The sequence below is a fragment of the Centropristis striata genome, chromosome 12 (genome assembly GCF_030273125.1).
Source record: "Centropristis striata isolate RG_2023a ecotype Rhode Island chromosome 12, C.striata_1.0, whole genome shotgun sequence".
Classification (NCBI taxonomy): Eukaryota; Metazoa; Chordata; class Actinopteri; order Perciformes; family Serranidae; genus Centropristis; species Centropristis striata.
Window position 1 is genome coordinate 1,128,694 of NC_081528.1, and position 16,977 is coordinate 1,145,670.

At 41.0% G+C, this 16,977-nt stretch overlaps 1 protein-coding gene across 1 annotated transcript; it reads right to left on the reverse strand.

The window, feature by feature from the left end:
* Nucleotides 1–4,490: 4,490 nt before the first annotated feature.
* Nucleotides 4,491–6,282, reverse strand: LOC131982365 (tripartite motif-containing protein 16-like). The gene has a single exon (XM_059346992.1). The coding sequence runs from the start codon at nt 6,280–6,282 to the stop codon at nt 4,597–4,599; it is 1,686 nt and encodes a 561-aa protein (XP_059202975.1). The 3' UTR covers nt 4,491–4,596.
* Between the last annotated feature and the right edge of the window lie 10,695 nt (nt 6,283–16,977).

Below are 16,977 nucleotides of genomic sequence, written 5' to 3' on the forward strand. Positions count from 1 at the left end.
ACAGATTACAGCTTCAGCTCCTGTCAGAAAGAGACTGAGAGCAGGTAGAGAGGAGGAAATATTATAAACTGAAAGTGATTTACAGACAGACAGACAGACAGACAGGTGCCTTCCTGTCTCTCTGTGTTTTGCAGCAGTTTTCTCAACTGACTGTAAATAATAAAAGAGGGTTTTTTTTTTTTTACAGTTTGTTCCTCTGAGAGGAAACTGAAGCGTCTCTTCCTGTCGTGACCTTCAGTTTAAACCTGCAGAGGAAGTTAACATACTCAGAAACTCTGCTGGAAGTCTGAAGGAAACATTCTCCTTCAGTTAAACTGTGAAATCATGAAAATATTAAAAAATGTACCGACTTTTCCACTAATAGAAAGATTCTGATTCCCTCTGGACTCAACAGACTCTGTTCTTATTAAACATCCATCCATCCACCCACCCACCCACCCACCCAACCATCCATCCATCCATCCATCCATCCATCCATCCATCCATCCATCCATCCATCCATCCATCCATCCATCCATCCATCCATCCATCCAACCAACCAACCATCCATCCATCCATCCATCCATCCATCCATCCATCCATCCAACCAACCAACCATCCATCCATCCATCCATCCATCCATCCATCCATCCATTCATCCATCCATCCATCCATCCATCCATCCATCCATCCATCCATCCATCCATTCATCCATCCATCCATCCATTCACCCATCATCCATCCATCCATCCATCCATCCATCCATCCATCATCCATCCATCCATTACCCATCCATCCATCCATCCATCATCCATCCATCCATTATCCATCCATCCATCCATCCATCCATCCATCCATCCAACCATTATCTATCCATCCATCCATCCATCCATTCACCCATCATCCATCCATCCATCCATCCATCCATCCATCCATCCATCATCCATCCATCCATCCATCCATCCATCCATCCATCCATTCACCCATCATCCATCCATCCATCCATCCATCCATCCATTCACCCATCATCCATTATCCATCCATCCATCCATCCATCATTTATCCATCCATCCATCCATCATTTATCCATCCATCTATCCATCCATCCATCCATCCATTCACCCATCATCCATTATCCATCCATCCATCATTTATCCATCCATCCATCCATCCATCCATCCATCCATCCATCCATCCATCCATCCATCATTTATCCATCCATCTATCCATCCATCCATCCATCCATTCACCCATTATCCATCCATCCATCCATCATTTATCCATCCATCCATCCATCCATCCATCCATCCATCCATCCATCATTTATCCATCCATCCATCCATCCATCCATCCATCCATCCATCCATCCATCCATCCATTTATCCATCCATCCATCCATCCATCCATCCATCCAAAAAGGGTTAAAAGACATTGCACGCAAGAGTCAAAATAAAGCAAAAAAGGAGGGATAATTTAAAGAATTATTATTGACTTATTGAGAGACTCTCTGTCAGGGTACTGATACTTGTACTGCAGTAACGTGTACTTCCTTCACTAGACAGTACTTGGTCCAGTATTGCAGTAGATAGTACTTTCTGTAGTATTTCAGTAGTGTGTACTCCTGCTGCAGGCTGATCTCTCTGGTCTTCAGTCTGGCAGCAGCAGAGTTTTTTCTCAGTTTTTTAGCTCGTGGCTAAAACAGAGAAGTTAAACCATCACATCGTCTAATTGCCACCGAGGGGAAAGAAGCTCCGACTCTCTCATCTCTGAGTCAACGCTGCCCATGATAACGATCCGCCGCAGCCCTGTTCACTACGTATGAAGCTCTGTTCACTACGTATGAAGCTCTGTTCACTACGTATGAGCAGAAATCACCACTATCAACATGCTTCAACTCCTCACTGTTTGTTTTTAATGTTTAATATCATATTTTTTAACAGTTTGTCTCATCAACAGCTCTGTGCTGTATCCTTCAGGCGTTGTCATGGTGATGTGAGTCACATCAACAGGTGTCAGCTGTTGTTTACCTGCAGCTCAGGTGTGAACAGGCTCCGCCCCCACCAGCTGCTCCTGATCTTCACCTGTTTCCTGACTCAGTACTTTTTAAATTTGAACATTTTCCTCCAGATAATTCCATTTTCTTTTTTGTTTTTTTGGAATTACAACTACAACAGATACAATGATGAAATGTTTCTGAGTTCTGATTCATTTTGCAAAATGTTGTTTCGGTATCTCCTCATTGTGACTCAAACTAATTGGTGAGTGAATCCAAGCAAACGTGATTTTTATTTTTATCTTGTTTTTAAGATCTCAAAGTTATTTCCACCTGCCTCAGAAAGTTAGTACTTTCTTTCATTCATTTTACCTTTAAAATACATAATCTGACTAAATGTTTTATTATTCTGCCTATAACACAACATGAGGAGGAGAGAAACCTGGTAATATATATTGAAACCCTTTAATATGTATATTCTCAGGTTTATATATATATATATATATATATATATATATAGGGGTGGTGTGTACGAGACAAACAAACAGAGCTCAGGTATTTTTTTATCTCTTCATCTTCGTCTTCATGTGAACAAAGAAAGTGAAACAGAGTCGATGTGGTCAGATAATCCTGCACCTGCATCGATCTGTGTGAGTGTGTGTGTGTGTGTGTGTGTGTGTGTGTGTGGGTCTCCAGGCTGCTGGAGATGGACCGTTCACCCCTCCTTCCCCCCCCTGGCCCCCCCTCGCCCCCACCCCGACCCCGAGACGGCCAATCAGCTGCAGGCCAGCGGTCAAACTCTGAGTCTGCATAATGCATGAAGCCCTGAGTCCTCCGAGTCCTCAGTCCACTTCTTCTTCTGCTGCTGCTCTCATAATGTTTACACACTTCACCCACTGTCAGGGTGTGTGTGTGTGTGTGTGTGTGTGTGTGTGTGTGTGTGTGTGTGTGTGTGTGAGCTGCTCGGGGGTCCAGACTGACCCTCAGCTCCTCGTGTCTCACAGTCACAAGGAGCCGCATTCACAAAACATATAGAAATCATAATAATCGCAATAATAATAATAATAATAATGATGATGATAACTATACTAATAATAATGATAATAATAATATTATTATTATTATTATCATTATAATAATAATAATAATAATAATAATTATGTTCATGTTGGTACAGTTGACCTTTAGTCTGTGATCTCTTGTCTGCAGTCGTTAACACGGCTTCAGAAACACCAAAAAAATAAACCAAAAGGAAAGAAAATGAGTGTAAAATGAGATATTGTCATCATGACAGGAAGAGACTCTGAGTGACTGTTCTGTCCACTAATCAATGAGTTTAATCAGTTTCTCTAAAGCTTCCCTTTAAAAGCCGTTTCACCCCGAGCACATGTTCGTCTGAAAGATTTGCACAGATATGTTGTGCAGAAAACAACATACAGGCAGTATGTTTATACAGTTTGTATAGGCAGTGAAACAAGACGGGGAGGGAGGATGAGGGATGTTTACGCAACTTTTTTCTTTAACTTACAGGGTTTTATTAGGCAACTTTTGCTTTTTACAAGACTTTTGGGGATTATTTTTACGTTACTTCAGTTTTTTAACGTAACTTCTGTTTTTTTTTTACGTATCTTCCACTTTTCATGTGACACCCTTTTTTAAGTAACTCCTGTTTTTTTTTTTTTTACACAACTTCCACCTTTTACATAACTTCTGCTTTTGTACAAAACTTTCACTTTTTACGGAACTTCCGTTTTTTCCGTAACTCCAGTTGTTTTTATGTAACTTCACCTTTTTTTATGTAGCTTCCACTTTTCATTTCTGTTTTTGTACAAAACTTCGACATTTTACATAACTTCAACTTTTTACACAACTTAAATTTTTTACGTATTTTCCACTTTTTATGTAACTTCATTTTTTCCTTTTATATATATATATATATATATATATATATATATATATATATATATGTAGTCAAATTACCTACATAACCAACATCAGTCCTGATTATAGCATCCAAATATTTATATTTACATATTTACATTCAAATATATTTTATTGTATTACCCCTTTTAGTGTTCGTTTGCATGATGGTACTGTTGTTTCTAATGGACAATATATATATATATATATATATATATATATATATATATATATATATATATTTTCCGTACCCCGTAGGAGAAGAGAAAGCATTTAGATCCTTTGGTTCAGAAAAAATAACTATAAAACCAAACCAAACGACTGTTACAACAAAAACACAAGTATTAACAGCATGTAGGTAGAAACAAGAACAATATTAAATATTTAAATGCAGAAAAAAATCAACCAAACTCAAAATTATTTGAATACTTGAAATAAGAAGTAGAAAATCCTCTCATTTGTGAATGTTGAAGCGTTTAATTTAGTATTTTTAGTGCAAACATTTTTTTTGTGAAATGGATAAAACGATTAATGTTTTCAACTGTACGTTTATAAAGTTATCAAGCTTTTGGATTGGTTCATTTAAATAATCTCAATAATATGCATTTTATTTTGTTATTTTTACAACACAGATAATGCTCCAATCTAACAAATATAGAATCAACAAATGTGTTTAACACATATCTGATGTCCTTCTAATTCAATTAATTTGTATTTTGTAGTTTGAGTTTACAGAACTCAGCAGAGACTCCACCAAAATAAAAATAAACATAAACTCCAGCGTGGAGCGGCTGAGTGAACGTGGTCTGGACTCTGTGGAGGAGGGTCATGGTTTCAGAGACGCTGTAGAAGGACAGAATACCTGCACTGTGATCCAGGAACACTCCGAATCTGGAGGACCGAGGACCTGAGACGGGAGTTTGAATGTTGTTGTACCAAAAGTTATAACTGTCATTGGAACAATATAACGCCCAAGATTTGTCATTAGATCCAAACCTACAGTCATCTGACCTCCCTGCTCTGCTGATGTTCTTGTATGAGACTGCTACATAAAGTACTCCTCTCCCGCTCCACTCCACCTCCCAGTAACAACGTCCAGTCAGACTCTCTCTACTCAGGACCTGATAACAGTCAGTGAATCTGTCTGGATGATCAGAATAAGACTGTTGTTGATTCATTCTTGTTACTTTCCTGTTCCCATCAGATAATAACAGCCGTCTGTGAACTGTGTTTGGATCCAGAGTGATTTCTCGTGAATACTGTAAGAACTCAGCTCTGGTCTTTGGCTCTGCTGCCAGCAGTAAAACATCCACTTCAGTCAGTGAGACGTCTGTCCATTTGTCTCTCAGGACGTCCTGCAGTATGTCTCTGACTCGTGACACGGTCGCTGTCACGTGGTCAAAGCGGCGGCGAGGACGGATCTGGATGCTGCATGTAGACGGGCTGAGTGCTGACAGTGAGGGGTAGCTGTGGAGAAACTGGTTGTGGTCCTCTGTGTTTGAGAGCTTCTTCAGTTCAGCGTCTTTCCTCTTCAGCTCTCTGATCTCCTGCTGCAGCTTCTCCTCCACCTCTTTGACCCGACTCACTTCAGTTTCCTGCTGGGATCTGACCAGCTGCTTCACCTCAGAGCTTCTTTTCTGCATGATACGGATCAGCTCAGTGAACATCTTCTCACTGTCCTTCACTGCTTTATCAGCAGAGAGATTGATGGCCTCCAGCTCCTGTTGAAGCAGCTTCACATCTTTCTCTCTGTCCTGGATTCTCTGCTGGATGTTGAGTCGACTCACCTCCAGCTCTTTCTGCCTCTCGCTCCTTTCTGCTGCAGCTGAGACCGTGTCGTGGCCTTTATGTTGGTCCACAGAGCAGAGATAACAGAAAGACTGCTGATCAGTCCGGCAGAACATCTTCATCACCTCATCGTGCTGAGAGTAGATGTTCTCCTGCAGCTTCTCGGAGGGCTCCACCAGCTTGTGTTTCTTTAATAGAGGGACATCATAATGAGGCTGGAGGTGTTGCTCACAGTACGACACCAAACAGACGAGACAGGACTTCTGAGCTTTCAGTTTTCTCCCACTGCAGACATCACAGGCCACATCTTCAGGTCCAGCATAGCAGTGGTCAGCAGGAGCAGCTTGGAGGCCAGTCTTCTTCAGCAGCTCCACTAAATCTGCTAACATGGTGTTTTTCTCCAGCTTTGGCCTCGGTCTGAAGTTCTTCCTGCACTGAGGGCAGCTGTAGACCGGTTTCTGATCTTCTCCATCCCAGTGGTTGTTAATACACTTCATGCAGTAGTTGTGTCCACAGGAAAGAGCCACCGGATCCTTCAGTAGATCCAAACAGATCGAACAAGAGATGGTCTCCTGGTCCAGCTGAACTCCTTTCTGCGCCATTTCACCTCTGAGAAGCCCGTGTGACTGTGACTGTCCTGTGAGCGTCTTATCAAAGGTTCAAGATTTAAGGTTTATTGTCGTTACATAACACAGGGAGGAGTTATCAAGTTTTACTACATTACAGGATGAGGAGCGGCACTTTATCTTCCACCTTTGTTCGCTCGTTTGCTTTATATGACTCTGACTCAAACTCAAAGTCTATTTGACTTTAATTTAAATGGTTAAGAACAACACGAAGTGATCAATCTAAACCGTCATAAGAAACTTATTGTGTTTTATAATAACCTTCTCACATATGGAAGTTAAGTAAAAATACTCCTACGCATCACATCTTCTTATTGTCATTCAAAATTAAGTGTGTGTTTGTGTGAGTGAGTGAGTGTGTGTGTGTGTGTGTGTGTGTCTGTCTGTCTGTCTGTCCATAATAACCCATGAAGGTAGTGAGAGGATCAGCTTGTGGTATTACAGTGGGGAAACAGAACTGACCTTCTGATTTTGTTCAGATTTCTTGATCCTACAGCTTCGGAAAGGAAATGTACAGATCTGAATTCCTGCTGGTGTTACAGACTAACAGGATAATACTCAGACTATCTAAAAAAAATACATAATTTACTATCACAATTTATTAGTTGATTATATTTTGTATTATTAATGTAAATCTGCATCAAAGCTGTCAGACAAATGCAGTGCAGTAAAAAGCACAATATTTACTTTAAATAAAAGATACAGACCACTTCAGTTTGAAACTGAATCAAGATTCATGTTAGGATTTTTTCTGTTTGCTTCCAGATCGTTCATAACAATAGATAATTAAATACACAAAATATATGTTCATATATATCAGCTGTCAGGAACACAGAGGTCAATCGTAAATATGTCGAAATGAATATGTGTAATCTAAATAAAACAAATTACTGACAAACAAAACCTTTTATACCCTTTAAGGACTGTGCAGGACCATGCAGGACCGTGCAAGACTGTGCAGGATCTGCAAGACTGTTAAGGACTGTTGAGGACTGTTGAGGACCTGGTCTGAGTGTTAATGTGTGCATTAGTGGGGCTCCCCGGGGCCGAGCACTTCACCACCTTAATTATCAGAGAGGGTTAATGAAGAGCAGGATTACTGAGGTGATAATCTGCATTAAAGCCTGACAGGCGACGAGCAGGGAGGAAACACACACACACACACACACACACACACACACACACATGCTGTTGCAGAGACGCAGTGATGTCACATAAAATAAAGATTCAAGCACAAATATTTATACAAAATAAAAGCACAAAAACAATGTAAAATAAACATTCAATCAAAGGAATTGAAACACAAATAGTATGAATAGAAAATAAATAAAAAATAATTAAATTAAAACAACATTTAAACACAAAAATAAATAAAAACAAAAACAAATTACAATTAAAAAAACAAGCAATCTCAAAAATATAAAACAAAACAAAACAACCAGGCACAAATAAATAAAAAACAATCACCAAAAACAACAACAAATACAACTCAATATAATTATTATTATCATATAATTGAAATTATATATACATATTACATACAATTATTAATTATATATAATTATATAAAATATAATACAAATATCAATAATAATGTAATCATAAAATACTAATTAAATCATAATTGCATGTCTACTTTGTAAATAAAACAATAAAAAGCGTGCAATTTAAAAAAATACAACAAATAAACCAGGAACAAATTAATAAAAAACAAACAATCACAAATTTAATAAAAACAATATTATATAAAATCTAATATAGATTAATTAAATCATAAAATAAAAATAAAATCATAATTGAATGTCTAGTTTGCATGCTGTAAATTATTTATTTAGTTTAATGGTGTTAAATAAAAAAAATTACATTCAGTTTTATATTTCCTATGTGTGTGTGTGTGTGTGTGTGTGTGTGTGTGTGTTATATTTCCTCCTCTTCTTCTTCTTCTCCTCTGTTTTCATCCCTCTCTCCGTCAGGCGGGGCCCTCTCCTCTTCAGGGGCCTGACATTTCAGCTGTGTGTGTTTCGGCCCCTGTGATTTATACACACAACTTCCCACGATGCCTCACTCCCCCCCCCCCCCCCTTCTACTCCCCCCTGCCCCCCCCCTCCCCCCTCCCCCTCCCACTCGGGTCTCATTTTCCCATGATCCCTTGCAGGACGGCGTGTTTCTGATGTCCAGAGGGGCCGAGTCCGATTCATCATGTTTAAGGTGACGCCTCCCATTCATCACCGCCACTCTGAGCTTCATTAGCTCACATCAGGCTAATTAAATACACACACACACACACACACACTCACACACACTCTCACGCTGAGTGTTTAAGGAGCGTCCCAACATGCTAATATTTGCTCGTGTTTGACCCTCGCAGCGCCGCGGCTTTGATCGCATTAATTTTTTCTGCTCTGAATATTAAAGCAGCTTCTTCTTCTTCTGCAGCTCCGACACGCCGACATCTGAACACCACAGAAGAAGAAGAAGCAGCAGCAGAGAGGCTCACCTGAGCACGACTCTGATGTTTCCATCTGTGGAAACATCAGAGTTTGAATGTTTTAGTCACTTTAGTTTCCTGCATCTGATTTTATTAACAATAAAAGTGGAGACGAAGAAAAACTTGCAAAAAAATGCAACAAAGTGCAACAGAAACAGATTCAGTGAATAATGAAACATTTTGTCACCAGGTCTTATATCTAAATGTCAGTTTTAGGTAAACTATATTTCTGATCAGATCAGAGATGGTTCCCATATAAAATCTATGAGAACCAATATATACATATATAATATAAATCTTCCAAGCCACTCAGAAGGTCAGTCTTGGAGTCAAAATCTACATTTTCTGTGTCGTAGAATCATTTAAAGCTGTTGAGAATATCACTAGATGATTATTTGATCAAATAGATATGTTCATTTTGACCATGTCATTTTCTTTTTGTACTTTTGTGTCTTTTTTTAGTCTTTTGTTGATCATTTTAAATATTTTTTTGTCACTTTTTGGTCATTTTATGACTTTTTTTTTGGGTCACTTTACATCTATTTTTTTTAGTAGTTTTGTGTCAAATGTATAACCTTTTCAGTATATTTTCAGCTCTCTGAACTCAAACTGAATCATTATATTCAGTAAAAAAACTTTGGTTTTGGCTTTTTTTGGTCATTACATCTTTTTTTTAAATTCTTTTTTTTAAACCTTTTTATGACTTTTTTGGTAATTTTACGTATTTTTATGGTCATTTTGTTTCTTTTTTTGGTCATTTTGTGTCTTTTTGGGCATTTCATATATTTTTATTATTATTATGATTATTAATAATAATAATCATAATAATAATGATGATGATAATTTATCACTTTTCAGCTTCTTTTCTGCTCTTTAAACTCAAACTGACTCGTTATTCTCAGGGAGAATAAATTGACAGAAAGGGTGACTTCAAAATAAAACAACAACTCTTATTTTACACCTAACTCTCCTTTATTTCCTGACAGATTCCTGTAAAAACCAGAAACTATAATTTAAAACTCAATATTCTGTAGAAGCCAGACAGTCATCCAGTGTCCGTTTGTCCAACTGGACTGGGAGTCGGCTACTGGGCAGCAGGTTTATTCACCATGTGAACATCTTGTCTCTCTGATCTGTGGTGAACTGAACCTCTCTGACTCCTGCAGCAGCGTGAAGACTTTTCCCCTCCGCAGGTCGACGTGGACCCGGACCAACCCGCCGAGGAGCGCTTCAGCGCCAGTTGAGCAAAACGCTAGCGAGTAGCGGGAGCTGACGCAGGAGGAGGAAGGAAGTGATGCCACGCTGAGGACCGCGGCGTTCCCCTCCACAGACCGCCGACAAGCATCATTTACCTCCTTACTGCTGCAGAGCTGCACCATGGAAACTCTGGAACACACACACACACACACACACACACACATACACACACACACACACACACACACACACACAGAACACACAGCGGACGCACAGGGCCAGATGTTGGTTTAAACAATCAGAAGAAACTAAAAAACATGTGATTTCATCATATTCTCGTGTGTTTTAAAACAACATTTTAGGATTAAGATGCTCAGTTTAACCGTTAGGTCACATGACCTGATGATGTCATCACGCTGTCAAACCTTCAGCATTGTCTTTTTTTGGTCATTTTACATTTTTTTTTGGTCGTTTTATGTCTTTTTTTTTTGTTATTTTGTGTCTTTTGTTGGTCACTTTTACATATTTTTTTGATCATTTCATGTCTTTTTCCGTTAATTTGTGTCTTTTATTGGTCATTTTACATAATTTTGATCATTTTATGTCTTTTTTTGTTATTTTGTGTCTTTAATTGGTAATTTTACATATGTTTTGCCTTTTCTGTCCATTTGTTGTCTTTTTTTGGTCATTTTACGATTTTTTGGGGTCACTTTACATACTTTTTGGTCATCTTATGTCTTTCTTGGCCACTTTTCATATTTTTAAAAACCATTTTATGTCTTTTTTTTGTTATTTTGTGTCTTTTTTTGGCCATTTTACAAATTGTTTTTGGTCATTTTTGGTACATTTTTGTGCATTTGTTGTCTTTTTTTGATCATTTTGTGTCTTTTTTTTGTTCATTTTGTCCATTGGTCATTTTACATATTTTTTGGGTGATTTTATGTCTTTTTTGTCATACATTTTACATCACCACTGATTTTTAACTTGAAACTGCTTCATTTACTGGTTTTAATGGTTTTTAATCAGCAGGTCGAACAAGCTAACAGCCTGCTCACACACACACACACACACACACACACACACACACACACACAGTGTATAAAATCTGTTTCTCTGCTTCCACAGCAGCAGAACACGTATCGACCTCTTTAAAGCCACCAGACTCCATTGTTCAAAACAGTAATTTTAGCTTGCTCTGTTAGTTTGTTTGTGTTCACGTCAGACTGCTTTATTTTACATGTCATATTTACTGGTTTTACTTGTTTCAATCAGGAGGTCGAACAAGCTAACAGCTCACACACATACACACACACACACACACACACACACAGAAGCATTCAGGCATGTGTATATATACATGTGGACAGGTTTACACACACAGTTGTGACATATTCAGCCTACACACACACACACACACACACGCACACACACACACATTAAACATGCAGCACACACACACAGACACACACACACACACACACACACACACACACACACACACCCAGCGGCTCCACAGCGCCCCCTGGGTCTCCAGCAGCTGTGAGGCTCCAGCAGCAGATTAATCATCTCTGTTCAACCTCAGTGATGAATGAGCCGCCACACACACTCTGCAGACCAACGGTCAGGAACCTCACACACACACACACACACACACACACACATGGCCTACATGTAGAGCGTAACACACTCTCACAGTTCATGTTTTTCAGGTCTGAGATGCTCATCAAACTTGTTGAAAATATTTGCTTCTTTGATAAAAAGTCACCTGACTGAATAAACTACGGCTCCCATGATGCATCTCACTCTCTAACATCCAATCAAAGAGCTTCTCCCTGTAGCATGTTAGCATTTTACCTCGTGGTAAAAGTGTTAGCGTGCTTCTTTATGACCACTGTGTTCCCAAACCGCTGCAGGTTTATTATTGTGCTGCAGTTTGTTTTACTGTGACTTTTATTTTGAAGGGTCAATGCAGCGACAGTGAGAAGCTAACGTGATGCTACAGAGAACTACACCGCCGCTACATGACCCTGGTGGAGTTCATTTTATATATTTTTTTGGCCTTTTGGTGTCTTTTTTGGTTCTTTTACATCTTTTTTGTCATTCTGTGTCTTTTTTGTTATTTTGTGTCTTTTTTTTGTCCTTTTCATCTTTTTTGGCTCTTTTACATTCATCATTTAGCCTCTTGTTAGCAGCAGCCTTTTAAATACATACAGAACCTTTAAACTTCACCAAGCTAACATGCTAACATGCTAGCTCACTGCCTGTTTAATAATTCAGTTTTCTGAGACGATGTTTTGTCATAATTTATGTTTTTTTTTAATGTTTAAATGGCTTCTAGTGAAACTTCCTTTTTCAGTTTCTTTTCTCCTCTTTGAACTCAAACTAAATCTTTATTTTCAGGGGAAAAACAACTCTTATTTTACACCTAATTCTCCTTTATTTACTGACAGATTCCTGTAAAACCCTGAAACTGTAATTTAAAACTCAGTATTCTTTATTGGAGCTGATTCTTAATAATAAATAAATGTTTCCGTCTGAGCATCTTGTTGCAGTGAGTCTTTCCAAATGGATTTTCTGACTGTGATTCTGTGTAATTTTTGGTCAATTAATGTCTTTTTTTGTCCTTTTGTGCCACCATTTAGTCATGTTACATATTTTTTCTGACCATTTTATATCCTTTTTTAAAATAATTTTACATATTTGGCAATTTTATGTGGTTTTTGTCATTTTTATGGCATTTTAAGACTTTTTTTTGGTTATTTTACATCCTTTTTTTGTCATTTTGTGACTGAATCATTATATTTTACTCTTATTTGACTCATAATTCTCCTGTATTGCCTGTCAGATTCCTGTAGAATCCTCTAACTTTAGTTTATAATAAGTGAATAATTCTTTCCTGGAGCTGATTCCTGATAATAAATGTTTGTTCGTCTGTCTCAGCAGCGTCCAGATGGATCCAGTGACTCTGTGATCCGTGGCGTGCTCCGTGGCGAGCGGCGTGCTGTGCGGTCTGTCCCCTCAGCGGGACCTTTATGTTAATGTCCTCATAATGTTATTTAGATCAATGATGGCGCCGCCAGCCGGAGGTCAGGAGCCGCGGGGGGACGGGGACATTAACAGGACACGGTGGCGGGCGGCGTCCCCTCGGTCCGGGAGGACGCCGCTCTGCTGGCGGCGGCGTCCGTCTCACGCCTGCGGCCCCACGCCGCCTCAGAGCAGCGCTGGCCTTTCACCACGCCGCCTGTCAGAGAGACGGACGTCCCCGAGCCCCGACGTCCCCACATCAGTCCTCTGCTGTCACACGTCACATCACTCACACTTATTCTGCCCACCGGTCCCAACGAGGCCCAACGAGGCCCAACGAGGACCGCCGCTCGCTGCGGAGACGAGACGGCGTGGACACACTGAGGACGAGGACAGACGGAACACAGAAATAACCCGTCTGTCACCATGACAACAACAACAGACACTTAGAAGTGGACATGAAGGGGACGTCTCAAACTCTACGTCTCAAAGTGGACACCACAAAGTGGACGTCTTAAATTGGACATTTAAAGGGGACATGAAGGAGACACTTCATAGTGGACGTCTCAAATTGGACACCACAAAGTGGACATGTCAAAGTAGACATCTTAAAGTGGACACTTCAGAGGGGACATGAAGTGGATGTCTTGAAGTGGAGACTTCGAAGTGGACATCTCAAATTGAACGTCTCAATGTGGACACCATAAAGTGGATACCTCAAAGTGGACATGAAGTGGACACTTCATAGGGGACATCTCAAATTGGACGTCTCTAAGTGGACGTCTCAAAGTGCACATCTTAAAGTGGACATCATAAAGTGGACACCTCAAAGTGGACGTCTCAAATTGGACATGTCAAAGTAGACATCTTAAAGTGGACACTTCAGAGGAGACATGAAGTGGACGTCTTGAAGTCAACACTGCGAAGTGGACATCTCAAATTGGACGTCTCAAATAGTACATGAAGTGGACACTTCATAGGGGACATCTCAAAGTGGACATCTCGAAGTGGACACCTGGAAGTGGACATCTAAATGTTAGACGTGGACGTCTCAAAGTTCACATCTTAAAGTGGACACTTCATAGTGGACATCTCAAATTGGACATCTCAAAGGGGACATGAAGTGGACACATAGTGGACGTCTCAAAGTGGACATCTTATAGTGGACAAATTAATATGGACGTCTCAAAGTGGACCTTTCCAACTGGACATCTTCAAGGGGACATCTCAAAGTGGACACCTGGAAGTGGACATCTAAACGTGGAAGTCCTTAAGTGGGCGTCTCAAACGTGACATCTCAAATTGGACGTCTCAATGTGGACATCTCAAAGTGTCCACATCTGACGAGGACGTGTGTCCAAATGATTCTGGAGACGTAAATATTGTTAAACTGAAGCGACTAAACAAACTTCTTGACCGTCAGTTTCAGCTCCACTTTGGACGAAGCAGAAACTTGTCTCCCAGGTGTCCTCACGGGGACAATAATGTCCCCACAGGTCTTTAATGGAAACTCATGTAAAAACAGCAACAGAGTCTCAGGTGTAAATGTTGGGACAGCGGGACAAAATGGGACACAGAGGTGTCCAAACGTCCATATGGAGTCAATGAGTGACTCAGAGGTTTCCAGTAGAGTCCCAGGTGTCCACAAAGACACAATGAGACACTAATGGCGTCCCAGGTGTCCATTACAAGGAGACAATAATAAACCATGTCCACACAGAGACAGTAATGGACTCTGAGGTCTTCATGGAACAACAAAAATAGTCTCCCAAGTGTCCTGTAGAGACAGAATGGAGACAGGACGGACTGTCAGATGTCCTCGTAGAGACAGAATGTTCTCTCTAGTGTCCTACAGAGACAAGACAGACTCTCAGGTGTCTTTTTGGAGACAGGTTGGGTTCTAAGGTGTCTTTGTCCAGACAGAAAAGACTTCCAGGTGTCTCTCAGGTGTCCCGGTAGAGACAAAACTGAGTAACTGCCAATAGCGTCCTCACAGAGACGCCTCATGGACTCTCCGGTGTCCTCATAGAGACAGGACAGACTTTCAGTGTCCCGTTAGAGAGACAGAGACTGTCCTCATGAACTGTCAGGTGTTTTTGTAGCTTCAAGACCTTCAGGTGTCTATAGAGACAGAATGGACACTCAGGTGTCCTTTAAGGGACAAAATGGACTTTCCAGTGTCCTGGTAGCTTCAGGACAGACTCCCAGGTGTCCTCATGGGGACAATGTCGAGTTTCTGGTGTCAATGGAGAGAAAATGTATCCTTAAATGTCCTCAGAAGGACAAAACAGACTCTGTGGTGTCCTGGTAGAGACAGGACAGACCCTCAGGTGTCCTCATTGGGACAAAACAGACTTTTAGATGTCCTTTTAGCAACCTTCAGGTGTCTACGGAGACAAAATGGACTATGAGGTGTTCTTTGGGGGACAGAATTCACCCTAAGATGTCCTCATAGAGACAGAATGCACTCTCAGGTGTCCTTTTAGGGACAGACAGACTATACAGTCTCCTGGTAGACAGAATGGACTCTCTCAGGTGTCTACATCTGTCCTCAAAGAGACAGAATGTACCCTATCCTGTCCTCATAGGGACAAAATTGTCTTTCCGGTGGATTCAGGACAGACTCCCAGGTGTCCTGGTGGAGACAGAGAGGACCGTCAAATGTCTTTTTAGAGAGAGAGACAGAGACTGTCCTCATGAACTCTCAGGTGTTTTGTAGCTTCAAGACCTTCAGGTGTCTATAGAGACAGAATGGACACTCAGATGCTCTTTGGGGGACAAAATTGACCCTAATATGTCCTAAAAGGGACAGAATGTACTCCGGTGTCCTCATAGAGACAGGACAGACTCTCAGGTGTCCTCATAGAGACAGGATTGACACCCAGGTGTCCTTTTAGGGACAAAATTGACTCTTATATGTTCTTAAAGGGACAGAATGTACTCTCAGGTGTCCTCATAGGGACAGGACAGACTCAGGTGTCCTCATAGGGACAGGACAGACTCTCAGGTGTCCTCATAGAGACAGGACAGACTCAGGTGTCCTCATAGAGACAGAACAGACTCTCAGGTGTCCTCATAGGGACAGGACAGACTCTCAGGTGTCCTCATAGAGACAGGACAGACTCTCAGGTGTCCTCATAGAGACAGGACAGACTCAGGTGTCCTCATAGAGACAGGGCAGACTCTCAGGTGTCCTCATAGAGACAGAACAGACTCTCAGGTGTCCTCATAGGGACAGGACAGACTCTCAGGTGTCCTCATAGAGACAGGACAGACTCAGGTGTCCTCATAGAGACAGAACAGACTCTCAGGTGTCCTCATAGAGACAGGACAGACTCAGGTGTCCTCATAGGGACAGGACAGACTCTCAGGTGTCCTCATAGAGACAGGACAGACTCTCAGGTGTCCTCATAGAGACAGGACAGACTCAGGTGTCCTCATAGAGACAGGACAGACTCTCAGGTGTCCTCATAGAGACAGGACAGACTCAGGTGTCCTCATAGAGACAGGACAGACTCGCAGGTGTCCTCATAGGGACAGGACAGACTCTCAGGTGTCCTCATAGAGACAGGACAGACTCAGGTGTCCTCATAGGGACAGGACAGACTCTCAGGTGTCCTCATAGAGACAGGACAGACTCTCAGGTGTCCTCATAGAGACAGGACAGACTCAGGTGTCCTCATAGAGACAGGTCAGACTCTCAGGTGTCCTCATAGAGACAGGACAGACTCAGGTGTCCTCATAAAGACAGGACAGACTCTCAGGTGTCCTCATAGAGACAGGACAGACTCTCAGGTGTCCTCATAGACACAGGACAGACTCTCAGGTGTCCTCATAGAGACAGGACAGACTCAGGAGTGCTCATAGAGACAGGACAGACTCTCAGGTGTCCTCATAGAGACAGGACAGACTCAGGTGTCCTCATAGAGACAGGACAGACTCAGGTGTCCTCATAGGGACAG